General features: G+C 49.4%; 10 protein-coding genes across 10 annotated transcripts; 5 read left to right on the forward strand and 5 right to left on the reverse strand.

Moving 5' to 3' along the window:
• Positions 1 to 282: 282 nt before the first annotated feature.
• Positions 283 to 1,329, forward strand: LTR64_002984 (uncharacterized protein; the record flags this gene model as incomplete). The annotated part of the gene is made up of 1 exon (XM_064897347.1): positions 283 to 1,329. The coding sequence occupies one exon, from the start codon at positions 283 to 285 to the stop codon at positions 1,327 to 1,329; it is 1,047 nt and encodes a 348-aa protein (XP_064756297.1).
• Positions 1,330 to 3,122: 1,793 nt separating this feature from the next.
• Positions 3,123 to 5,415, forward strand: LTR64_002985 (uncharacterized protein; the record flags this gene model as incomplete). The annotated part of the gene is made up of 2 exons (XM_064897348.1): positions 3,123 to 3,645; positions 4,415 to 5,415. 2 exons carry the CDS (start codon positions 3,123 to 3,125, stop codon positions 5,413 to 5,415), a joined length of 1,524 nt encoding a protein of 507 aa, XP_064756298.1.
• A 600-nt stretch (positions 5,416 to 6,015) lies between these two features.
• Positions 6,016 to 7,721, reverse strand: LTR64_002986 (uncharacterized protein; the record flags this gene model as incomplete). Its single annotated transcript, XM_064897349.1, has 3 exons — positions 6,016 to 7,398; positions 7,445 to 7,561; positions 7,659 to 7,721. The coding sequence occupies 3 exons, from the start codon at positions 7,719 to 7,721 to the stop codon at positions 6,016 to 6,018; spliced, it is 1,563 nt and encodes a 520-aa protein (XP_064756299.1).
• Positions 7,722 to 8,268: 547 nt separating this feature from the next.
• IRC22 (Increased recombination centers protein 22) lies at positions 8,269 to 9,166 on the forward strand (the record flags this gene model as incomplete). Its single annotated transcript, XM_064897350.1, has 3 exons — positions 8,269 to 8,334; positions 8,388 to 8,824; positions 8,881 to 9,166. 3 exons carry the CDS (start codon positions 8,269 to 8,271, stop codon positions 9,164 to 9,166), a joined length of 789 nt encoding a protein of 262 aa, XP_064756300.1.
• A 618-nt stretch (positions 9,167 to 9,784) lies between these two features.
• On the forward strand, positions 9,785 to 12,025 carry LTR64_002988 (uncharacterized protein; the record flags this gene model as incomplete). The annotated part of the gene is made up of 1 exon (XM_064897351.1): positions 9,785 to 12,025. The coding sequence occupies one exon, from the start codon at positions 9,785 to 9,787 to the stop codon at positions 12,023 to 12,025; it is 2,241 nt and encodes a 746-aa protein (XP_064756301.1).
• Positions 12,026 to 12,332: 307 nt separating this feature from the next.
• On the reverse strand, positions 12,333 to 14,825 carry SPB1 (AdoMet-dependent rRNA methyltransferase spb1; the record flags this gene model as incomplete). Its single annotated transcript, XM_064897352.1, has 1 exon — positions 12,333 to 14,825. One exon carries the CDS (start codon positions 14,823 to 14,825, stop codon positions 12,333 to 12,335), a length of 2,493 nt encoding a protein of 830 aa, XP_064756302.1.
• Positions 14,826 to 15,239: 414 nt separating this feature from the next.
• Positions 15,240 to 16,452, reverse strand: GAL10 (UDP-glucose-4-epimerase; the record flags this gene model as incomplete). The annotated part of the gene is made up of 2 exons (XM_064897353.1): positions 15,240 to 16,374; positions 16,424 to 16,452. The coding sequence occupies 2 exons, from the start codon at positions 16,450 to 16,452 to the stop codon at positions 15,240 to 15,242; spliced, it is 1,164 nt and encodes a 387-aa protein (XP_064756303.1).
• Positions 16,453 to 16,992: 540 nt separating this feature from the next.
• ESF1 (pre-rRNA-processing protein esf1) lies at positions 16,993 to 19,167 on the forward strand (the record flags this gene model as incomplete). Its single annotated transcript, XM_064897354.1, has 1 exon — positions 16,993 to 19,167. One exon carries the CDS (start codon positions 16,993 to 16,995, stop codon positions 19,165 to 19,167), a length of 2,175 nt encoding a protein of 724 aa, XP_064756304.1.
• A 158-nt stretch (positions 19,168 to 19,325) lies between these two features.
• On the reverse strand, positions 19,326 to 20,368 carry LTR64_002992 (uncharacterized protein; the record flags this gene model as incomplete). Its single annotated transcript, XM_064897355.1, has 2 exons — positions 19,326 to 20,206; positions 20,293 to 20,368. 2 exons carry the CDS (start codon positions 20,366 to 20,368, stop codon positions 19,326 to 19,328), a joined length of 957 nt encoding a protein of 318 aa, XP_064756305.1.
• Positions 20,369 to 22,491: 2,123 nt separating this feature from the next.
• On the reverse strand, positions 22,492 to 23,614 carry LTR64_002993 (uncharacterized protein; the record flags this gene model as incomplete). Its single annotated transcript, XM_064897356.1, has 2 exons — positions 22,492 to 23,407; positions 23,460 to 23,614. The coding sequence occupies 2 exons, from the start codon at positions 23,612 to 23,614 to the stop codon at positions 22,492 to 22,494; spliced, it is 1,071 nt and encodes a 356-aa protein (XP_064756306.1).
• Between the last annotated feature and the right edge of the window lie 382 nt (positions 23,615 to 23,996).

A 23,996-nucleotide genomic window follows, 5' to 3' on the forward strand; every position in this document is an offset into this window, starting at 1 on the left:
TCGGTCCAGCACTTTCACTGCGCAACCATAGGTTTCAGCAGCCATATCGTCTTTCATTTTCGTGCACGAGTGCCAGCACCATTTGCGAATAACTTGAACACCATCTTGCCAAGCCTTGGAGTGTGCTCCACTCTATCAGCCTCGCCTAGTTTGCTCCGCATTGTCGCATCGATTTGTGAAATATTGCAGTTTTCCTGTAAATAGTTGCTGCTGCACCTCGACTTGTTCATGCTCCGGTTGATTAGGACTATGACCACGGAAGTCGCTGCGAAGAGAGTCAAGATGTCGCCCGTCAATATTGGTACACACAATGGGCACTTCCATGCTGACGAAGCCCTTGCAGTTTACATGCTTCGCCTGCTCCCCGAATATTCCTCTGCATCTCTTGTTCGCACGAGAGACCCCAGTCTACTAGACCAATGCCATACCGTGGTCGATGTCGGCGGTATCTACGACGACTCCAAGAAACGCTATGATCATCACCAGCGCGAATTCACGAACACGTTCCCTGAGCACAAAACCAAACTTTCTTCAGCTGGCTTGGTGTACATGCATTATGGCAGGGCCATCATCGCACAGCATACTCAACTGCCCATCGACCACCAAGACGTCCAACTTCTCTACCTGAAGCTCTACGATGACTTCATTGAAGCCATAGACGCGAACGACAATGGTGTCTCCAAGTATGACTCGAGCAAGTTGGAAGAGGCTGGTATCGCGGAAAAGTTCAAGTCTGGTGGGATTACCCTTCCAGCTTTGGTCGGAGACCTCAACCACGAAGATCCACTCAATCCTGGAGTGTCTCGTGCCACTGCCGACCAACCACAGGCCGAGGAGGACTACAGATTTGGCCAAGCTTCAGCTCTTATGGGCAATGCCTTCTTGAGAAAGCTACACGGCGCAGCTACTGCTTGGCTTCCCGCTCGTGCAGTCGTTAAATCTGCATTCGACACCCGTGAGTCACAACATCCTTCAGGTCAACTCCTAGTCTTACCAAGAGCTGGCATTCCATGGAAAGAACATCTCTACAACATTGAGCAAGAGGCGGGAATCGATGATAGCAAGAAGATTCTGTATACCATCTACCCGGAAAAGGAGGAGCCTGGTACCAAGTGGAGAATCCAAGCAGTATCTAAGGACATGAACAGCTTCGTCAACCGCAAAAGCCTCCCCGAACCCTGGTGTGGTGTTAGAGATGCTGAGCTTGACCAGTTGCTTGGTCCCGATGTTGAGGACGGCGCTGTCTTCGTACACGCGAGTGGCTTTATTGGTGGTCATAAGACTGAAGCTGGTGTCCGTGCTATGGCTGCAAAGGCTTTAGCAGGATGAAGAGATCGTCAGAAGAACGAACAGAATGTTCGTTAAGACTCATGGATGACCCATGATTACTACATATTTGTGGTAGACGATCGAACGATCGAAGTGAGATGTGACATCTCATGGTACATCGCGGAGCTTCCTCCAAGTATGTATCTGCAACCATCTGGCAAAGCTTCGTACAAATGACTGCACAGCGATACACGGCGACGCAACCCAGTACACTAAGGAATGTTACCAAAGTCTTGTCAAGCCTGTAGCATCACTGAGCTTACGTCAGCTTCTCAGCTTGACCATAGACTTATGCCACTCAGACTCTCAGGTACCGCACAGCAGGACCTCTGGCTGTCAAGTCTAGCTATCAACGACCTGAAGTTATGGGAACACTCCAAGTTACAGCTGTATTGTTCAGTGAGCTGTGTTTGAAAGTCACCACTCCTACGTTATCGTCCTTGAGAGCCGACTTCGAGAGTTCGACAACGGGTCAAAACGTCCCGTCGATCTTGGGGTGTGGCTGTATAGCGTGGTTCAGTGTGCAAGGGATGTGTAGGACGGTGGACTTGGTCGAAGACGATGTCGTCGATGGAGGGTAGGGGAAAACGCATGGACACTACCGATTTATAGGGTTCACCACGTTATGGCAAACGTAGTAAATCGTGCGATGCAGAGCAAAAATAAATTCGTCTGCTTCAAAATATTGACTCCCTGTTAGTTATACAACTTCCTCGCTATGCATCCACGTGACTTGTCTATCTCACATTTGTCAGGGCTGCAATTTGTTCATCACAATTCGTAGCTATCGAAATTCCTACGTTCGCTTTGGCTCCGCTAACCTGATTCTCTACTGCAGTGCTGCATTTTAGTCGGAGGGCTTGTTTTTGCCTTGTTCGCTCAGTCGCAATTACAAAGTGCTACGCATTCTGATGATAGTTGTATGACAATCCGAATTGATAGGCTCAGTGTCTTGCGAGGCGCAAGACTCAGACCACGAATTGGAAAGCCTACAAACTCTCGGGATACAGATCTTTCAGATTCAGCATCACGAACAGATCTTTCTGTTGTTGCTCTTCCATTTTGGACAAGACGTCGAAATAGTGCCTGGCGCGCGTCCAGCACACGAAATTCCTTGATACGTTCACTTGGAGCTCGTTCGGCTCAGATCACAACATGGGTTGCTACATTACTTGACAGTCCACGCATTCAGGCTATTCAAGCTTCTACAGTAAGTCTATGCCCACATCAACAATGTGGTCACCTGGAGACTCGTATACTTGACCACAGGACAGTATTGAGCCATCACAGGACAGAGATTTCGGAGACCTTTTACAACAAACGTAAGGACAATTGCTAACGACATGGAATAGCTTAATTCATATCAACTGTCTGCTCTTGGAAACCCATTTACGGGCAATATCCTTGTCGGAACCAGGGAAGAAGCAACCGAAAGAGCGTCAATTGAGTACAGATTCAGCGACCTCTTCTTTTCTAGCAAGAAGCTCGTATTCTGGACCGATGCATCTGTCAGACATTTGCAACATACTAATTTCGATGACGTGGCAGGCATCAGTATAGTATGGAAGAGTGGGACGTCGCCACGTCAATGGAAGCAAAGGACTTACAAGACTCAAGGGTATCTCAGCGTGAACGAGGCCGAGTTTTCTGCTATAAACGAGGCTCTTAAGCTGGCATTGTCACAATGCAAGGACTCCTTCACACATGATCCCAGCGCTAGAATCGCGTCTGTGTATATCTATACAGACTCTCAAGAGAGTTTGTCGCAGATACGCGATACACACTCGATCGACATGTTTCCACTCGAGTCCGTTCAGCACAAGCAGATGCCGCTCCTCAAAGCTAATGCTCAAGAACTTCGCGACTTAGGTGTGCGCTTGTTTTTGTGCTGGATCCCTGGACATGCGTTCGTGGAGGGGAATGAACTCGCCGACCAGTTTGCCAAACGAACAAGAAAGAGTAAAATTTTGGTCCGTCTGAGTTCGTACTATGCAGGTATACTTGACTTCGGAAGAAGCGGTCCTTGTGAGCAAGGCAACGTCTCTAGGAAAAAACGAAAAGCAGAAAAGGCACGTCTTCGAGAGATTGAGCAGCAACAGGCTGAGATGAAACGCAGAGAACTGTGGTGCATGAAAACTGGACTTGGACTCTTGACTACTCCCACGGCATCCACCAAGTCTCGAATGAACAGAACTAGGAGTCCGACACTTGCGATTGCGAATCAAGTTGAGCACTCTCCTACGCCAAACCGGCCAATGCAAAGGAATAGTTATGCTTCTTTGGGAGCGCGGATGGCATTTCTGCGTGCAATAAATGGTACAGCTAGACCTTGAAACCTTGTCAGACTCATCTATGGTATTTGGCACAAGCTGAACAAACTAATCCTGGCAGCCTCTGCCCGTCCCAAACCACCGCCGTCAGTGGTGGTACCCTCGTCGATCAGCTCATTCACCTTGGCTACAACGAATTCCTGACTGGAGGAAACGAGACTCAACGTGGCTTATAGCCATGTCTCTGAATAAGCATAGGAGGTTGCATAGTGAAAGGAAGCTGAACTCGAATCCTTCTTCTAAATCCGTAAGAATTGAACTGAATAACAACGCAACAATGTTTCAACCGCGCCTTCGAAGAACATCGCACGTTGAGATCTGTGATCAGGCTGTAGGCGACGTAGGGAACGAGATCTGCTGTTTAGGCTCTTCTCCTGGTATAGAGGCGTAACAAGCTTGGTATGCTGAGAACAGAGAAGCAATAGTCAGCGCTGATCCTTCTCTTTGATGCTACAAACGAACTGCACAAACGTTGCTGAACTGGTCTGTTAGCAGCTCCCTCGAGCAAGCCAAGCTTCGAGTCCGCAAAAGATAACCTCGGCTCAGGAGTTTCCTCCCATTTGCCGCAAACCCGATCGAGCCTGTGATTCTTCATTCGTCCACGTCCAGCTTCTTGCAGACCAGCACCTTGTTTGTACGCCTGACTCAAGATTTAGCTTCTGCATCGATCTCGATCACTTTGAAGCCTCTGCACTCTGACGCTTGCACCCCCTCTTTCCTTTCCATATACTTCTACTCTACAGCTCAGTATACAGAACCTAGACCACAATCGCTACTGAATATCATGTCCGCTGAACCCAACGTTCACGGAGATCGCACGGCTGACCCAGCTCTTCCACCTACAGACCTCAAGAACGAGAAAGGCGCCAGTCTCCCAGTCGCTCCAGAGATGCCAGGCGCAGACGACGGCAGCAAGTCGAAGAGGGAGATCGGTCTTCCAAATGTCCCCACCGATCTCAAGTCCATCCTCAACACCGCAGATGATACCATCGTCCGTCTAAACAAACTCCTCAAGACCCCAGGCGGTCTCGCGACCTTCCTCTCAACCACCAACTACGGCCTCTACATCCTCGCACACCTACACTCCACAGCTCCCAGCCGCGCCGAGATCCTCACAAAGCTCGCGACAGCTCTAGGCCGCACACCACCCAAAGCGCCCATCGCGCCCGTTCCACAAGCCGCAGGCCTCCCTGCATCCCCCCTCATCCCCCTCGCCCTCACCCTCGCTGACCTGCGCACAACCCTGCGTCTCACCGGCCTCATCCCCCTCTACGTCCTCCTCAAATCCCTTGTCAAGTCCAAGGAGCCCGACCAAATCACCTACTTTATCAAAATCACCCAATGCCTCAGTTATATGACTTTTCAATTCCTCGAGAACGTCCTCCACCTCACCAACAAGACCGTCATCGCTTCAACCTGGACAAACGCCCGCTTCACACGTCTGGGCGGCACTACTAAGCTCATGACTTGGAGCTGCCGCGCTTGGCTGGCGGGTATCACGTGTGACTTTTTGAGATTATTCCGAGAGGCGCAGCTCGCTAGGCAGACTGGGTCGTACCAGAAGTTGAATGAGGAGCAGAAGAGGGAGGCGGATAAGAAGTGGTGGACCGAATTCTTTGTGGCTACTAGTTGGTACCCAATGGCTATTCATTATTCGGTCGAGGGTGGTATTGGATTGAATCTGGGCATGGTTGGTGCTTGTGGCTTTTTCGCCAATCTTGGGAATTTCCTCAAAGCTTGGGAAGGGACGAAGTAGGTGATTGTCAGGAGAGTGCAATGCTACGGACTGGAGAAGGTTCTGGCAGCGACGATGTGGAAGCACTTTATGGGGATAGGATAGGAGAGGTTTCTATTTGAGATATGCGGGTGGATTTGATCGATGTCTGACCTTCATGGTTGGGAGCATTAAAGGCGGTTGCTTGCTCATGAAGGTCTTAGATAATGGGAATGTGCTATATGTCTGTAACACAAGAAGACCAAGAATGGACTGTGCTAGTGGTGCTGTATAAAGAAATTGATTGAATGATACGCTAGTGTATCTGGTGAAGGCGCGGATCGAAGAAAGCCCTCTTGTCAATAGTGTTGAACAGACTGGACGATTGTTAGCACTGCACAAAACCGGGCACTGCTGAACTTCAAGTTGTTTTTATGCTTTCGCGATGCGGCCTGGCCAGCAACATGGCCATTCATGCCGTTTCACCCTTGGAAGCAAAGAAGAGTAAGAATGAAGAATTGAATTATGTTCAAGGTTCCGATGTTTAAAAAACGCAATGCATGACTAACTCAAGCAGCAATAGTCATCAGGGTATCACATGTGAAGCAACTAACTTCTCTTTAAACGACTCGCACCTCTCTCCTATTTCACGTTTTGTACTTTCACAACCTTGTCGTCAATTCCATGACCCCATCCAGTGAATCTGCAATCTTGTTTATAGAAGCAGTCGTTTCTACCGGGTTTGCTCTGCGGGCACCGATGGCCATAAATACATTCGGGGTCGTCACACTCAAGCTTGTAGTAACAGGGTGTCATGCGAGCTGTAAATAGAGTGTTAGCAAAAGTTTCCGGCATGGACTCAGTTAGGGGCAACCCACCGACTTCTTTCAAGATGCTCTTCTCATGCGACTTCAGCGGGTAGGTGTGAGAGTGATTACAACTGCCATCACATGCATTCTTTCCCGTTAGATAGTATATGTTGCACAGTTTCATCTTCTTGATGCGCTGCAGCTCTTGGTATGGTATGCTGTCATCGACTTTGTCCACACGTTGACCATGTTTGTTCCTCGCCACAGATTTTAGTGGAAGAGCCTTGGCTAGTGGCGGGCTTCTTAATGACAGAGGCGTGGATGTAGCAGATCGATCCTCACCTGGTCTGGGCACAAAAGGTTGCGCAGTCATGGCTGCCCATGATAAAACTGGAGTACTTAATGACGAGCTCGGACCAGTGTTCATAGTCCTCGTGCTCGAAGTAGACTCGATCCTCGCCAGGACCGGAGTCGCCATTTTGGCAGGAGGAGGTTGTCTTGAAGGAGTTTCGCTTGGTAATTTCATGAGCAGAGTGTCCATTTTTATGCTCTGAACCTCTTGGCTGAACTTATCCGCCATGCTCATGTTTTTCGGTTCCAATAGAGTGACCCGCTCATGGACAGGAATATCTGGGCTCTCGTCAAGTAAAGAGCTGAGGTCATCACTCGATAGTGTTGCCAAGAAGATTTGGTGGCAGTGTACATTGACAAAATCGTGATGATAGCTTTCTCTGATCTTCTGGCAAGTCAAAGTCTTGGTCAGGCTAGTATCAAAAACATCGAACAGCAAGTCCGAGCTCATTAAACCTCTCAAAAAGCTTTCGACCATTGCAAAATTGTCGACGAACTTCAGCCGTAGCAATGTATCAGCTAGGCTCCGAACATTCAAGAATAGCTTCGCATGTATGTTAATTGTATCGAGATGTGGTAAACTGTCCCTGGAAAAGCTTTTGAGCGAATCTCTCAAGGCCTCAACAGCTTCCAATCCACCTTGTTCACCTCTGCTCCAGAGTTCTTTAGGAAAGGTCAAGGCGTCGCCGTTGATCAATGCCGTAACGTAGTTGTTTCGATCCAGAAGCGTGCGTATAGCCGCCATCTCGTCCTGCAAAGCGTCTTCTGTTATCTGGTTTTCTCGATTGTACTTCATCTCCCGTTCGTAGTCTAAACGCAGCTGTTGCAGTTGATGCTGGTTCGTTTCCAGTTGGCGGATGAGATCCTTGAAGATGTCAGTAACACATCAGAACGCGAGATCGTGCACTTACATCGATCAAGGCATTCTTGTCATCTTCAAGGTTTCTCAATCTCTGGCTTCGTTCACGAAATCCAGTCTGAGGCACTACTGGGGCAGTCATGCTGGTGATCTCTCCAATCGCTCGTACCTGGTAATCAAGCGCATTAGAACTGAAGCGTATTGCGCAAGTATACTTTCGTAACGACCCTGTGGTTTGGACAGCTTCAGTGTGTTTGGTGACCTACCTTATTCGTTTCAGACTTGACTGGACCAAAATCTGGACTGCTGTCAAGAAAGAGTGATTGCATTTTAGTAGGCCTATCGTGAATAGGCGACGCAAATGGGTCAAGGCGAGCCATAGCTGGCATATTCTGCTATAGCAAGTGATCTCAAAATAGGGATGGTCAAAAGAGCGTGGCAATGAGCGGTAACGATGACTATGTCAATTTCAAGAATGGTGCATGTGCCGTCAGCGAAGGGGTGCGATTTTTGGGTTACGTGCGCTTTTGTGTTCACAGTGGTGAGGATCTGGGTTTCATTCTGAAGAAGGTAGTTTATGGGCGCTTTGCTACGCAATTGACCTATGAAATGTTCTAATGTTTGCCAAAGACGCGTGCTTGCCTTATTATACGCGCTTAATGGTTGTGGACCTTTTTCAGTCGCTTAACTTTTAACTTTCGCAAAGAAGTTTGAGCAAAGCAAGTGCCTGGAAGTGACGCAAAGGACCAGGCTCGCTCCACCTGCCTTTGATCCTTGCTTGTGGCATCATCCAGCATCTCTAGCAGTTGTCCTTCACTCAAAATTGACACACTTTCACCACACAATCACAGTTTCATTAGGTTCAAGTGTAGCAACATGCGTCGTTTCTTGGACATTGTACTTCTCTTTCTCTCGTTGGGGACTAGCTTCGTCGCCCCTGCGGTACGTTGTGTCCCGCACAGATGTATACGCTTAGAAGCTAATATGTGACATAGGATGTTGCTGAAGAGCTTGGAGACCCTTCACAGACTCCAACTCTGAATGTTCAAGTGAAGGCTAATTTCCCAGATGCTGAGATCTTTGGCATCAAGATTGTGAATGGAAAGCCTGCGAACATTCAGCTCTCCTTTACCAACCAAGAACCCGAACCCGTTGCTGTTCAATTCGTCGGAGGCAGTCTTTGGACGCCAGATCTCAACGCGGGAACCTCGCGAATTCTTCGGAACCTGACTACTAAGCAGTATGGCGTCGAGATTCCAGCAGGTGAAAGCGAGACACTACCATACACCTTCCAAACGAATATGCACCCTCAAGAGCTCAGACTGAACCTGGCTGCTGTGATCGCCAGGGGAAATACCTTCTTCACCCAACAGGCCTTCAATGGCACTGTACAAGTGGTTGAGCCAAATTCTAGCATCTTCGACCCTCAAATGTTCGTTGCATTCGTCCCCTATATTGTTAATTTGAATTTGCGCTAACTTTACGTAGTATCTTCCTCTATCTCTTCCTCCTCGCCTGTACCGCTGGCGTCGGCTACTTCTTTTACAACATCTGGATTGCACCATACTTTCCGCAGAAGAAGAAAGGCAAGGCTGCTCGAAATCAGGTCAAGAAGATCGATGTTGGTAGCGAAAAGCCAGATACTGATGGGCCAGCGGTAGCTACTGGTATGAAGGCCTACGCAGAAGAGTGGATCCCTAGTCACCACCTACAAAGGCCAGAAGCTCGTCGTGTCAAGAGTGGTGGTCCAAGACCAAAGAGCCGACAGGGATAGACGGCTTTAAAAACACGAGATGCCTCCGAGTCTGTACTGGTATGGGGTCTTTCGGGGCTTGAGTTCTGGTTACACTTGGTTTCAAGCTAGAACGACATGAAACGACCTGACCAGCTAGTCGCTCTCATGCTCGTTGGGCGAAATGCGCTGCTTGTGTGAGGCGCAACTCAACTATATAGCCACTGTTGGCAAAAGACAAAAAGTGAGATCTTCTTAAGAATCTGTTTGAGCACGTAAATCGAGAATATCTGAGGAAGAGAATGATCCGAGCTAGCGAATGTCTCAAAGCTGCAATGTATGAATTCCGTATTTGACGCCCCCAGAATAAATTCCCGACCATGGGGTTGTCCGCTGTGCGCTCACGCTCTCCGTCCGATCGCATTCCTGCATACCCTGCTCTTGTACAAAAGCTTGCTATCGCTGCAAACATCTCCATCGTTTGACGCAAACTTATCTCGTATGCTAGCAAACCGCTTACGTGCCAAGCGTACTTGCATGTTACTCTGAGGGGCGGAAATGGACGCTGATCTGCCGTAACACAGGTTCGCCTAGGACAAGCCATTGTCTGAAGTTTAGACCATGTTCAGGTCCAGGCAATAATATCTTATAGCCGGTAAGATGGCACGAATAGAAGTTGGAAAGAAACGAATCTATATCTTGCTAGCCGTCTGCGCCGCCTCTTTCCTGCTGTATAGTCTCTTGTCATCCCCAATCAATGGAAATGGGTTACGCTTTGCGCCAGACAAACAGGCGCCTATACATCCTCCGGAACCGACAATACCAGAAAACGAGGACGAAGCATGGGAGGACAACCTGCCTCCCATTCCAGAAGTACTAGACCGACCTTACAGCGAAGAAAAGTCAGCTACCCACGACAGTTCTCAACCACCAGCGTCGCAGCCAACGGCAATCGTACAGGATGCGCACCCAATCGTCGCGTTTATGAATGAGGTCGATACGAAATGGAGAGACTATGAAAGCTCGCGGTCAGAGACGTTTGGACAAACGGTGGAAAGATATCGAAGCAAATATGGTAGACATCCACCACCAGGATTCAAGGAGTGGTATATCTACGCGCGCAAGAGGAATGTCTGGAACATCGACGACTTCGACCATGTCATGGACGACCTACGGCCCTTTTGGGCTATAGAACCACGAGTTATGCGCACGCATGCCGCACATATGTGGGAAAATCGAGACGACGGCGTGTCTGGCATACATATCAGGAACAAGACGGTCGCAGAGATACGAAATCCTGCCTGGAGATCGGAAACCATGGCAGAAGTGATCAGGCTGTTTGTTGAATTTTTACCAGATATGGACATTATGGTCAACCTGTTGGATCAACCACGATTGTTGGTGCCTTGGGAAGACTTGCAGGAGCTGTTAAGCAATGAACACAACTCTCGAATCATGCCACCCGAGGTCGAATACAACTTCACATCGGGCCAGGACCGCCTGACCAATCTTGGGCTTGAACCTGGTACCATCGACGAGTCAGAAGAGCGCTATAGTGCTGAGTGGTTTGGCTATCCAGGCAGACAATACATGGACATTGCAAGCAAAGCCTGTCCACCAGAGTCGCCCGCCCGTGCTAATATGACCATTGAAGACGCAAATGCACTGTACAAGGAACCATCGTCAGGTTTAGTCACCAACTTCAACCTCTCTTCTGACCTATGTACAGTTGGTCCAGCCATCCACAATCTGCACGGTATGCTCTACTCCGCGTCCTCCATACTTGCGTCGCACAAGCTCGTGCCAATCTTCAGTGAATGCAAAGTGAGCATGAATAACGACATTATGTTCCCAGCCAACATGTACTGGCGTCACGACGATCGCTACGACTATAAACCTGACGACGACGTCGCCTGGCGCGAGAAGAACGACACTCTTATCTGGCGAGGCGTCACATCCGGAGGCGTACAGATCGCCGACAACTGGCAAACAATGCATCGACAACGTCTCGTCCAGCTCATGAACGGCACACACATGGACCTCACCAAAGACACCGTCACCATCCTCGCCCAAGACCCACCACCCCAAGCTCCAGAGACCTTCTCACCCTTCGCCGACCTCGGCATGCCAACCACCCTTCCAGCAACCTACCACCACACCACCATCCACCCCGCCAGCTTCGCCAACAACATCTCCGATGTCGGTTTCGTCGAAGCCTGGGGCTGCGTCCCTGACTGCTCCTTCTACGACAACATCTTCAGCTGGAAACCACAAACCACACTCACCCAGCAATTCAAGTCAAAATACCTCATCGACGTCGACGGCCACTCCTTCAGCGGCCGCTGGCACGCCTTCCTCCTCTCTAAATCCCTCGGTCTCAAAGCCACGATTTTCAGAGAATGGCATGATAGCCGTCTCTTTGCGTGGCGACATTTCGTCCCTGTCGATAACCGCTACGACGACCTTTACAGCCTATTGACGTATTTCGCTGGTTATGGAAGTCCAATAACCCCGGACATGAGTCCTACTGAAGCTCAGGAGAACGTCTTCATCCCATCTCATCAGGAGGAGGCCAAGAAGATCGCAAGACAGGGGAGGGAATGGGCGAATAAAGTCCTACGGAGAGACGATATCGAAGTATACATGTTCAGACTGCTCTTGGAATATGGAAGGCTCATTGATGATAATCGAGACAGGATCGGATATAGTGGAGATGGAAGTGAATTGGATAGATTCGATGCTGGGCAGGAGTTTGATGATCCTGCTGTCTCAAATGCTGGGGAAACAGGGGGTTCGAGATGGGGTATTGGTGGGTGGTTTGGTGGTGTGGCTGGGCCGGATCAGAAGGAAGAGGAGTCGGAATTGCCGAGACATGGCGTTGGGAGTGGAAGCGAACGATAGGTCGAGCATGGGGGGTTTGCGATCTATAATTCATCTAGTGCTTGGTTAGGTAGCATGGCACAGCGCAGGAGTAATTTTGCAATATCAAAACACAGTTCATGTATTTTTAACACTAACCTTGTTCGCTTAAATCATATGATCATGCCTGTCTCGTATCTCGTCAGGACTTACTGCTCTACTCCTATTCGGTCAATGTACTCGCTTCCAATGTAAAAAGTTTCAGGATTACCACCTTCTGAGCGGTTGGTGCTAGTTTGTATTCATTTGAGCACTGCCAAAAGCCGTAGGATCAAGTAAGACATCCACATCATTTCTTCATCTTCTTCTTCAACCTCTTCTCAGCACGTACATCCTTCTTCAATCTCGGATCCACGATCTTGTACTTGCCCTTGACACCCTTCGGCCTACCGCTGATGCCCCTATTTCCTCCCTTCGCAACCACGACCTTGACCGCCTGCTTCTTCGGTTTACTCTTCTTGGCCGCTCTAGCCATCATCCTCGCTAATGTCTTCGCCTTGTCTGCCTCGCTCATACCCTCGTCCTCGACCAAGAGCGCAGACTTCTTCTTTAGCTTCTCGAGTCGTGCGGCTGCGCGCATCTTCTTACGCCCTTGGGCTTCACGGACTTTCTTAATGGGTCGTGCGTTGAGAGCGCGTAGTTTGTCGCGAATCGCTTGAGCTGCGGCTTTGGTTGTGGGGACGTGAGGCTTGGAGTGTGAGGACTCGTCGTCGAGGAACCATTGTGGGAGGTGTGAGTGGTCGTGGCCGATGTAGGTGTTCTTGTTGAAGGAATCGTCAATTAAGTCGGCAGATTTCTTCTGCCCACTGGCAAGAGACTGGGCAAGGGTCATGGCCTCTGTGGTTATGAGGTCGATGTCAAGGTGGCCAGTCTTGGTGAGTGGATCTTCGGGACGAGAAATATTCGATTGTGAGTTTTGAGGTTGGATGTCGTTTTCGTCTTCGGAGCTGGAGTCCGGTTCAGGTGATTGAGAAGGCTGTTTCCTTGAGTTCTTCTGTTGTTGCTTAGCTTGCGCCTTCGATAACGGCTGCTCTGTTGTTTGCTTCTGCTTTGCTGCATCGTCTGGCGAGTCGTCAAGCTCAATAGCACTATCTCTGTCGTGGTCCTCCTCGTCAGCGTCGGGTAGGTCAAGGTCCTGAAAGATATCCTGGTCGAAGAACATAGCAGCTTTGGATGACAGCCCTTGTTTCTGAGGCAGTCGTGCAAGTGGTATCTTCTCCGCTTCCGGCTCGTCACCTGAAACGTCTTCTTTCTCCGAATTTGAAAGTCCTTCCCAGCCATCATCCTGCTCTTTCTCTTTCCTCGCCCTTTTTGCACGAGCCTTAGCGTTTGCCTCATCCCTACGCTCTTGGAACTCTTCGTACATGGCATCCAATTCTCGATCGAGATAATCCCCGTCCTCATCTGAGTCGAGCTCTACCTCGTTACCCGAATCACTTTCAGAGTCATTATAGACATCTTCCATACTCTCCTTCACCACACGCGCAGAGCTGTCGAATTTCTCAGCTGTTCCTAGGTTGAACATTGCGCCTTCGCCAGCTGGACCATTCTGTTCTATTCCGATATCGAAAGGAGCAGTCATGTGCATCTGCATTCGCACGATTTCTCTCTGTTTTTTGTCATTTTCTTTTCGTCTTTCCTTTCGTTTCTGTTTGTCGTTCTGTTCCTTAAGCCGTTGTAGCTCTTCTTGTACCTTAAGATCTTCATCCATACTCTCGACTTCTGCAACCTCCTTCCCTTCTTCAGCATCTTTAAGCCCCTCCTGTTGCTTCTTGGCTTTAGCAGACATACCGAAGATGTCTCGGACCTTCATACGCCATCGCAGCAATATTCGGAACTCCTTCTTGCCCAGAACTTTCAAATCTTGACAGCACTGCCTGATTTCTGCTGTTGTCTCAGGTAATCGATCAATTGTCGCAAGTGCAAGGTCTCCATTGGGTGGCTGCTTGAAGCTGAGAGTATTGACCGTACCAAGAATGGCTATGGGATCTGTTGTGTGAATGAACTCGCTCACTGGGACTTCTTTGTGCTGTGTGTAGTCTCCGTCTTCATAACCTTCTCTCCTTCTTCTCTTCTTCTCAGGATTAAATACTTTGGCCTCGTTGTTTGGTGTAGCCTCCTGAACTTCAGCAAAGACGTGTCGAGGGTCGAGGAATTTAGGGTCGAGTCGTTTGGGAGCCTTGTAACCTCTGCAAACGACAAAGATTTCTGCAGAGACGTTCCTCGAAGAAGGTGGCTTCGTGGCCTCAACCATCGTAAACAGCTGCTTGAAGACCCACAAAAGGGCGTTGTAATCTTTTGACCTAAAGACCTTGGTCACAAACGTACCACCTTCTCTCAAAAATTCAGTAGCAAGCTTCATACTTTGCAGTACCAACTCGGCTTGGCTGTAAGCATCCTGCACCCAGGAAATACCCACATTAGGCGCGCCATCGTGTAATACTGCATCGGCTTTCAGATGCTTCATGTGCTGCCTCAATGTAGTCCGGCACTTGTCAGTCGTAATGTCGCTTTGAAATGTGATACATCGTGGGATCGCCTTGATGGGCGCAAGATCGACACCGAGGATGAGACTGCCTTGCGGCATTGTCTCTGCAGCGACTTGACACCATGATCCGGGAGCAGCGCAAAGATCGATCAGGACTTTGGATTTCTCGAGGAAGCCGTATTTTTTGTTTAGCTGAACAAGCTTGAAAGCGGCACGAGCGCGGTAGCCCTTCTCTTTGGCCAAATGATACCATTTGTCGAGACGACCTTTTCCATGCTTTTTCTGTATCGCCATGACCGCAATGCGTGTATTGGGGCACAAGTCAGATCCAGAAGGCGCCTTGTCGCCGACTTCAAAAATTTGGCGGCGGAATCCAGACAGTCGCAGATGTGATTCCTTATCAGCTTATCTTCGCGCTAGCCGAACTCAGACAAATCCATCACCCTCGCGTGCCTGAGGTTCGCGACATATCCGCATGCACAGAGGTGGCAGTATTCTGTGCATTGCTGAACGATACATCAGGCGGCAGTTGCTCGTCAAGGCTATTAATTCAGCTCGATATGGAATTTTATCTATCGCTTCTACGTTCGGCTGTATCGTGCTCGTTTCAATGCGTCGCAGTATTATCTATCCATGGCTTCCATCTTGCCCAGCATGCTCATATCGCCTTTCCATTGTCGACTCCGCCGATTTGTATGTCAGTCATACTCATACAGGAGGTTGCTTGGCTGTCATGGCAATTTTGCCTTCCGCCTTCATCGTTTCTAGGCGATCCAGCAGGTCTTTTGGTGGCTGTTGCCGATAGCCTTCAGGATTATTTTTCGTCCATCGCCATAGATCTTGGCAAGCGTCCTCCATAGTTCTTTGCGTCTTCCAGCCAAGCTCATTGTTTGCTCTAGTAGGCTTGCCGGTCAGATCGAGGACGTCACCAGGTCTTCGGTCGACAACTTGATACGGCAGATCTCTACCAACGGCCTTGCTGAACGCTTCAATCATCTCGAAGACAGTGCTGCCTCGACCAGTACTCAAGTTCCAAGGCCGCACACCCGGGCTGTGCTTGCGAAGGTAATTGAGGGCAGCCAAATGACCTTGAGCAAGATCAAGGATGTGAATGTAGTCTCGAATTGCAGTCCCGTCATGTGAGGAATAATCATCGCCAAAGACAAGAAGCTTTTCCCGTTTGCCAGTTGCAACCTGAGCAAGCAAGGGCAGCAAATTGTATGGCACGCCAGCTGGATCTTCACCCATAATGCCAGATGGATGTGAACCGCAAGGATTGAAGTATCTCAGCAAAGCAGCGTTCCACTTGGCAGCATCCTCCGACTTTCCAGCTTTGTTTGCCTTGGCTCTTTCAGCATTGATGTGATCGGTAATCATGAGCTCCGAAGCATACTTGGTGTTGCCATAAGGGTTGGTAGGACCCAGCGGGCACTCTTCTGGAATTGGGATCATATTCGGGAAACGAGTCGCATCACCATAGACGGTGGCAGAGGAGGAGTATACTATGTTGGTAACACCATTTTTGGCAGCGGCAGCAAGTAGAGAGAGCGTGCCCTGGACATTGACCCGGTAGTATTCCAAAGGTATCTCGCCTGATTCACCAACAGCTTTTAACGCAGCAAAGTGTATGACGCTGTCGATTGCTGGGTGCTTGGAGAAGACGTCCTCTAGAGCTTTCTGGTCTATCATGTCAACATTGTAGAAGGCAGGTTTTTTGCCACAGATGAGCTCTATTCTGTTCAGGGCTTCCGGTGATGCATTGTAAAGATTATCGACCACGATGACTTCGTAGTCAGCTTCGAGAAGGGCAAGAGCTGTGAAAGAGCCAATATAGCCTGCGCCACTGGGACCATGTTAGTGTTTAGTACCGTAGACCACTCAGTTGTGCTTACCCTGTGATTAGACAGGAACCGACCGTCATGGTTGGTCAGTTCTTCGGGCCTAGTTCTGTAGAGGGTAGGTAGTGTGAAGGTCTTCACTCGCGGTTACACAAAGTATGAGCGACAGATAGTAAAGTTGCTAGATTCGAATTTTGAGAAGGGATTATGACCACGACGAAATGACTTTTACAGGGGTGGGCAAACGGAAAGTGTTGAAGTAAGCGGTGAGGATACACAAAGAGTCAGAATCGTGATTTATTTGCAATCGCAGCAAATGTACAGTGCTTTTCCTGTGGCAGAAATAGCCCCGCAAGTCCCTGCTCGAACCTGTGCCCGTCCATCGGGTCCTGCATGGAATATGGAGCCATCCACGCGGAGGACCCCTAAGATGCCTGGAAGACCTGCCTGAAGTTGCGGCGTGGTCTCCAAACTCGACAAGCTTTATCCGCATGAGACGCATCCTAAAAAATTTCCGTGGCACGGCAAGCTGATCTCGTGCCCACCAACGTGGCATAGTACCCAGACACCAAACGTGCTTTTCTGGTGCTGCTGCTCTGCGTAACTTGCGACCACTACGAACGATGTCAGAACCATCGGCGAAGCGCCGCAAGGTCGGTAGCAATGGTGAATCTCGCATAACCGATCCTCGTTTTGCCAACATACAATCTGATCCCAGATACCGTCTGCCGAGCAAGAAACAAAAGGTCAAATTAGACAAACGCTTCGCCCAAAAGTTCAAAGACGAGGATTTTACCCGTCGAGCTAAAGTCGACCGATATGGCAGGCCCATTCAGTCTGGTGCAGAAGAACGCAGACTGAGGGACAAATTCGACTTCGAGGACGAGGAATTATCAAGTGACAACCCCGACGATGACGACGAGGTGCAGAAAGAGTTGTCGCGTCTCGAGAAGAGGCACGATCCGCTGAGGGAAGGCAAGCTGTCCGTATCTTCATCAGATGAGGACAGCTCGACCGACGAAGACTCGGAGGATGAAGAGGCCAACATTGAAGACGAGGTTGAATCGGCTGTACCAAGAGAGGATGTGCCCACAGGCGAAGTCTCGACCAGGTTAGCCATCGTCAACTTAGATTGGGACAATATTCGTGCTGAGGATCTCATGGCTGTCTTCTCAAGCTTTTTACCCGCCACTGGACGTTTGCTGAGAGTTACCATTTATCCTAGCGAGTTTGGTAAAGAACGAATGGAGCGTGAGGAGATGGAAGGACCACCAAAAGAGATATTTGCAGCCTCTAGGAAGGACATCGAAGATCGCGAAGACAACTCAGACCTAGAGGATGAGGAAGAGGACGAGGACATCAAAGCCTCAATCATCAAGCCCGACGATGGCTCTGAATTTGATTCTCAGGCTCTTCGTCAATATCAACTCGAAAGGCTACGCTACTTCTTCGCTGTCCTTTCCTTCTCTAACAAGGCGGCAGCCAAGGCAATATACGATGCTGTTGACGGCACTGAATACCTCTCTACCGCAAATTTCTTCGATCTCAGATTCATTCCCGAAGAGATGAACTTTTCTAACGACAAACCTAGAGATCAATGCGAAACCTTACCAAGTGGCTACAAACCTAACGACTTCGTCACTGATGCTCTACAACACAGCAAAGTCAAGTTGACCTGGGACCAGGAGGATCGCACAAGAAAAGAAGCACAAGCTCGCGCTTTCAAGGGTGGTCAGAAGGAAGTTGATGAGAACGACCTAAAAGCCTACCTTGGGTCCGATACCTCCGACGACGAGGACGATGGCGGCCACGAAGTACCCACAATAGCGGATGTCCAGCCTTCTACACAGTCCAAGAAAGAGCAAGAACGTGAGAAGGCGCGAGCATTGTTGGGTCTTCCTGCTGAATCGTCTACGAAATCGAGCAAGAAAAGCAAAGACGGACCTCTGGGCAACATTCAGGTGACGTTCTCTTCAGGTCTATCTGGTCCAGTAGATGGAGCCACCAAACGTTCCGTCTTCGAGAATAGTCCAGAACCAGAAGAGACCACAGTCGAGAGATACATCCGCAGGGAGAAGGAAAGAAAACAGAAGCGCAAGGAGAAAATGAAAACTGGCAACACCGAAACAACGACGGAACAAGCTGAAACAGACGTACCAGCAGAGGAGACAGCTCCCATAGAAAACACAGAACAAGATGACGCCGGCTTCGACGATCCTTTCTTCAACGACTCTTCCCTCAACGACCCAGCCGTCAAGAACAAGATGCGCAAAGAAGAGCGCACAAAGAAGCGACAACAACGAGAACTCGCAGACGCGGCTTCCGCCAAACAGCGCGCAGAGCTCGAGCTCCTCATGGCCGAAGACGACGCCGATACTGCTCAAGCCACAGGCGCCGCCAACGGCACTATGGGTCAAACCGTGCGCCACTTCGACATGACAGAGATTGAGAAAGCCGAGAAGCGGAAGAACAAGAAAGACAAGTTCAAGAAGAAGCATGCGCAGCGAGATGAAGCTGTTTTGCAAACGGACTTTAAGATGGATACGTCTGATCCTCGGTTCGGTAAACTTTTTGAAAATCATGAGTTTGCTATTGATCCTACCAACCAGAGATTGAGAAAGACTACGGGCATGCAGGAGATTATGCAGGAGAGTCGACGGAGGAAGCAAATGGATTCTGCGGCGCAGAGCAGCAAGAAGGAGACTACTCAGGGTGCGACCAAGTTGCCAAGAGAGAAGGATGGCTCTTCACATCAGGTTCACGATCTGGTTGCGAAGTTGAAAAGGAAGGCTGCTTAGAGCCATGCTTGTAATGACTCGATCAGCTATCATACACAACTACCATGTGGCATCTATATAAGAGTTCCACATCAGCAGTTCTCCTCCACCACACACCTGTCTAATCTAGTAACTTCTATCCAGCGTTCCCTGCTTCGTTCCGCCCCAGCCAAGAGTCTTCAAATCACAAACTTCTCACCTACCAATTTCTCACTCAGCTCCCACAGGCTTTCAACCAGCTTGTCATCTCTAGCATAATCCAATACCTCTACTACCTCACAGTCATCAAGAAAGCTCCCATTCTTCCCGTCAAGACTAGGATCGACCACTGCCCTAATCGCCGTGGCTACTCCTTGTTCGACCGTCTTGCCCTCTCCCATAACCATTGCCTCACCAGTGTTTCGCACCGAAATTTCTTCCAACTGCTCAAAGAGCTTGTCGGAATCCGTCATCCCTACAGTCAACCCAGTGCCGAAGATCACGCCTGGATGAAGCGCGAAACTGATCACGCCACGCTTCGCGAGACCCTTTGTGAACAGGATGTTCGCGGTCTTCGATTGACCGTAGCCGGACCAAGGGTGGTATGACTTGCCATCGTCGAAGTTATATTTTTCTGGATCGAAGCGACCGAGCTTATATCCATCGCTTGAGACGTTGATGATTCGTGCGTTCTTGCTAAGGTGGCTCTTTAGACGGAGAGTGAGCAGGAAGTGGCCGATGTGGTTTGTGGCAAATTGGGATTCGATACCGGCTTTCGAGAGACTGTACGGAACGGCCATGATTCCAGCATAGTTCATCAGGATGTCGATTTTGCCTTGTGGACCGACGATGTCTGTGATGGCCTTGGCTGCGGATCGAATTGAGTCGAAGTCGTCTAGGAGGATTGGGACGAATTTGGCTAACGGCCCGGTTGTGCTGGTGTTGATTTGGTCGATGACTGGCTGGACCTTGGCTTCTGAGCGTGCCAGGAGGATAAGATGAGCTGGCGGTGGTTGGGAATGGGCAAGGTCGATGGCTGTTTGACCACCAAGAGAGCCGCTGCTTGCGCCGGTAATGACAACTGGGGTGGGCAGGATGGTCAGTATGCGTTGTTATGTTGATTGCCGGTCAAACGAACTGTTCATCTGCTAAGGTCGGGGCACTCACTCGTCTTGTTGGCAACGTTCTTGCTGAAGTTCGCAACTAGCACAGCGCCCGTCGTCTCTTTGCTAAAAGTCATCATCTTGATCGGTCTGTTTGGGCTCGAGTGCTGGAATTGACATCGAGTTCACTGCAAGTGTAGCGCTCTTATATAGACAAATCTCGGACAATCATTCTGCAGATCGACGTCTGAGCAGTAATATTGAATTCCATCTTGGTACGGACTTTGTAAAAGCCTTTATTCTGTTTGAATCCTACTCGTGAATGCTTGTCCATCACGACACAGCAGGCTACAGCCGAGTGGATCAGAACTCCGCCAGAAGGAGTACCGATTTGGTAATCATCTATACACCATGTTGACGGACTCAGTAACTATGTTGGTAAGCGGGGGCTGAATTGGTGTATTCGAATAGTTCGAGCTCTATGGAGTTACCAACAAGTTGAAGGAGCTGAGGCTCGAACGCGGGCGCTAGCGGATGCGTCTTGGCAGCGGCCGCTTCGCTTACAAAGCCAGAGAGCTCCGTGCTGGTGGCCTGATCGTCGCATGCTTCGCCGAACACGGTGTAAGGAAACATTACGATTCTCCTTCCAGCTTTTTTTACGTTGCAGGATCGTGTACTATGGACCAAGTACTGGGGCGATCGGCTGCGATGACCTGCTTGGGTAGAGCGGGAAATTTATTACTTCAAACCAGATCGTGTGTGCCTCGAAAAGTCACATGAACATTCTACTCTCTGTTTCTAAGCAAGAAACGTACCTTCCATTCCTAAGCTTTCGTGGTCAAGTGCTCGATATTATAGAGTCTCAACAACGTATTAGTAGAACTCTCTGTTAACTGGCCTCCGAGCCTGAACTTTAGGGCTTAAGGCCACTCCAGTGGTATATTGTCTGGAGTCGTACCGAGTCATAAGCTGATCTGAAGGATGTTTGCTAGACATGTCAGATGCGGTTGACCTCTGAGCTTCAACCGGTCGGCGAGATGATGCAGGATATGTATGGTTTCCGACAGTATGTGGGGCCGTTGAACGCTGTGCTGGTGTTCTCGTCGTATTTGGCCTACCATATGCCTGGCGGGTGGATGCTTGGATAGGTGGGGGCATAGCCTGTGTAGCTGCGGCATCAGAGCTTGGGTTCCTCGCACTGCCGCTTCGCAGGAATGGATGGAGTTGCTCCACGTTTCGTCGATCTGTCGAGAACTTGGAATGGTATGGCGTCTTGTAAACAGCTGGCAGCTCCGACACATTTGGCCTATGGCTTACATGATGTACAGACCTTTCAGCGTCGAGGGTCCGATCCATAGACCGGACGGTCTGTTCAGCGTTCATCGCTGGCACTCGCGTATCGTTCAGAACTTTGTCCTTCAAGGCTGCGTATAGGTAGGCAACCCTGTCGTACTCGGTTGTCTTGTTTTGATACTGACTAGTCAAGTCACTCATTCGCCGCTCTGTGTCTTCTTTCTCCTTGTTTAGTGCTGCGCACGCATCAGCTTCGTTCTTGCGCCAGGATTGTTCATCTAACTCTCAACCTGTTTCGCCAAATCTCCAATTTCTGTGTTAGCTGCATCAATGACCTTGTGGGCATTTTTATACAATGCTGCGTGCTTGTCCGTCCACTGTTTCGTCAGGTGTTGTTGCCATGCGCTGCGATAGTTAGCCAGGCTGACATGTATAGCTTACATACTTACATCTCGGTGCTCATCTGGTACTTCCAAAACTTCAACGCCCTCCCAGCACATTCATTAATTATGACAGGATCCAAACCACAAAGTATAGTGCTTTGGTACTCTTCGCTAGGCTGGAGATTGGATTGTACAACGTCTGTGGCCAAAGGCAATTTGGTGGTGCATGCTGGACACTGTCGTCGACCACCAGCTGGACTATGAAGATGGTGCTTGTGAACACAATCTCTACAAAAGACATGGCTGCAGAATAGTCAGTATCAAGAACTAGAGAAGTGTTGTTGAAGTGGTCTAGAAGCTTACGAGCAAGTGGTCACAAATGCTTCACTGCGCAACTCCTTGCGACAATACCCATCAATAAGATTGTTGCAACGTAGAACAAGCTCCATATCGTACCACGAGAAGTTTTTCGAAAACTTGTATTTTGTGGTTGAATTGGGATTTGCGATATTGCCCTCGAGGCAGGAAGTAAGGCGTGACGTAGGCCATTGAGCGTGCTTGCCGTGTCGCAGTCGAAACTGTGCCGGTCATGAGAAGAAAAACACGTTGCCTTGAGCGTCGCGTCGACCCTTTGGTAGATCATCAGCTTCCTTGCCCACCTTGTACTCACGCCAAAGAGTAGCAGGATAAATGTGCTTGTTCTTCTCATACCAGCGTCTGTCAACGACCTTGGTATATGCGGGATCATCGTCGTGACCTTCGAGCTTCTCCATTCTTGGTGTCCTGATCAACGATTGCTCGTCGTTCTCAGACCGGAGCTTCGCAGTTCCCGCGTAGTCGAACAGCAGCCGGTCCGGTCGGCTCAAGTCCGCAACATGGTTTGCAATGAAGTAGTAAATGTCGAGATGATGAGGAATGATCGTATCACCCCGTAATAACATCAAATCATCTACACCAATCCTTGCCCAAGACTTTTTCCCCTCGGCTTTCTTGTTTCCTCCTCCCTGAATGCTACCCTCGCTGCCGATACCTAATTCTGCACCTAGCTTACGACATCTGTCAAGAAGAAGCCATATGTGCTCTCCTTTCTTTACCTTCACCGTACCACCTGGCATAATGGAGCCGTCGTAGAAGACGAAAGGTATAGCAATTTCGCTGTTCATGACGTGCTCTTGCACCTTCAGAAACTCTGCTCGCCATCTTTCGCGCTCCGTCGCTGCCGATACTAGAGTGGCCTTGGTCATCGCTTTCGGTGGTGCTGAGCCCAAGTGTGGATTTGGTTTGAAGCTGCGTTTGACCGCTATTTGAGGCTCGTTATCGATGTCTTTATTGATGGAAGTCTGGCTCTTTTGTGTTCCAACCTTTGAGTGACCAGCTAACACATCATCTTGGTTCTCAACAGTGTCGAACGAAAGGAGCTTTCGGCCCACCACTTTCTTCTTTTTCCTCTTGAACATTAGATTGGTGTCATTATCGCTGCCATCCGTCCTCGGCGTCACCGTCCTATGCTTGAGCCTTTAGTATCGCTCATAGTTGCAGGACAGAGGACGCATACCCGCTTTGATCGCCCTGTTGGTCTTCGACCTCACGTCTGCGCTTTCGGTAATCATCAAGTTGCACGAGCCCAACCGTCTGGTCCTTGAGTAATTCTTCTGCTGAAGGTTTTTGTGTCGCGAAGGAGCGTTGACCGGAGTCGTTTGAAGCTGACATTTTATGCGAACATATACTGAGGACGACAACTGTTTGCCAGCCGTCGGCAGAAGCGTCGGATCGTCATGCTCAAAGGACGCGAGCCCACGGTGTCACGTGTCGACCTTCTACTGTAGTATTGCTGACGAACCCTGGTCGTAACTAGGATGATGAAACTTGAAACCTTTTTAGTTGCATGGTGGAAGTACATGCAGCAACTTGGGGGCTGTCAAAATAGGTTCCAGAGTGTTTCGCGATTTATACATGCATACCTGGCATATAACGCTTTTCACACATTGCTACTATGTTAAAGGCGAATTCTAGCGATCTTGCATATGCACGACCGGCACGATGCAGCTTACACTACACGTTTTGCTACTGGACACCCGTACCGTAGGCAGAT

Source organism: Lithohypha guttulata (genome assembly GCF_036872675.1).
Source record: "Lithohypha guttulata strain CCFEE 5908 chromosome Unknown scaffold_2, whole genome shotgun sequence".
NCBI classification, from domain to species: Eukaryota; Fungi; Ascomycota; class Eurotiomycetes; order Chaetothyriales; family Trichomeriaceae; genus Lithohypha; species Lithohypha guttulata.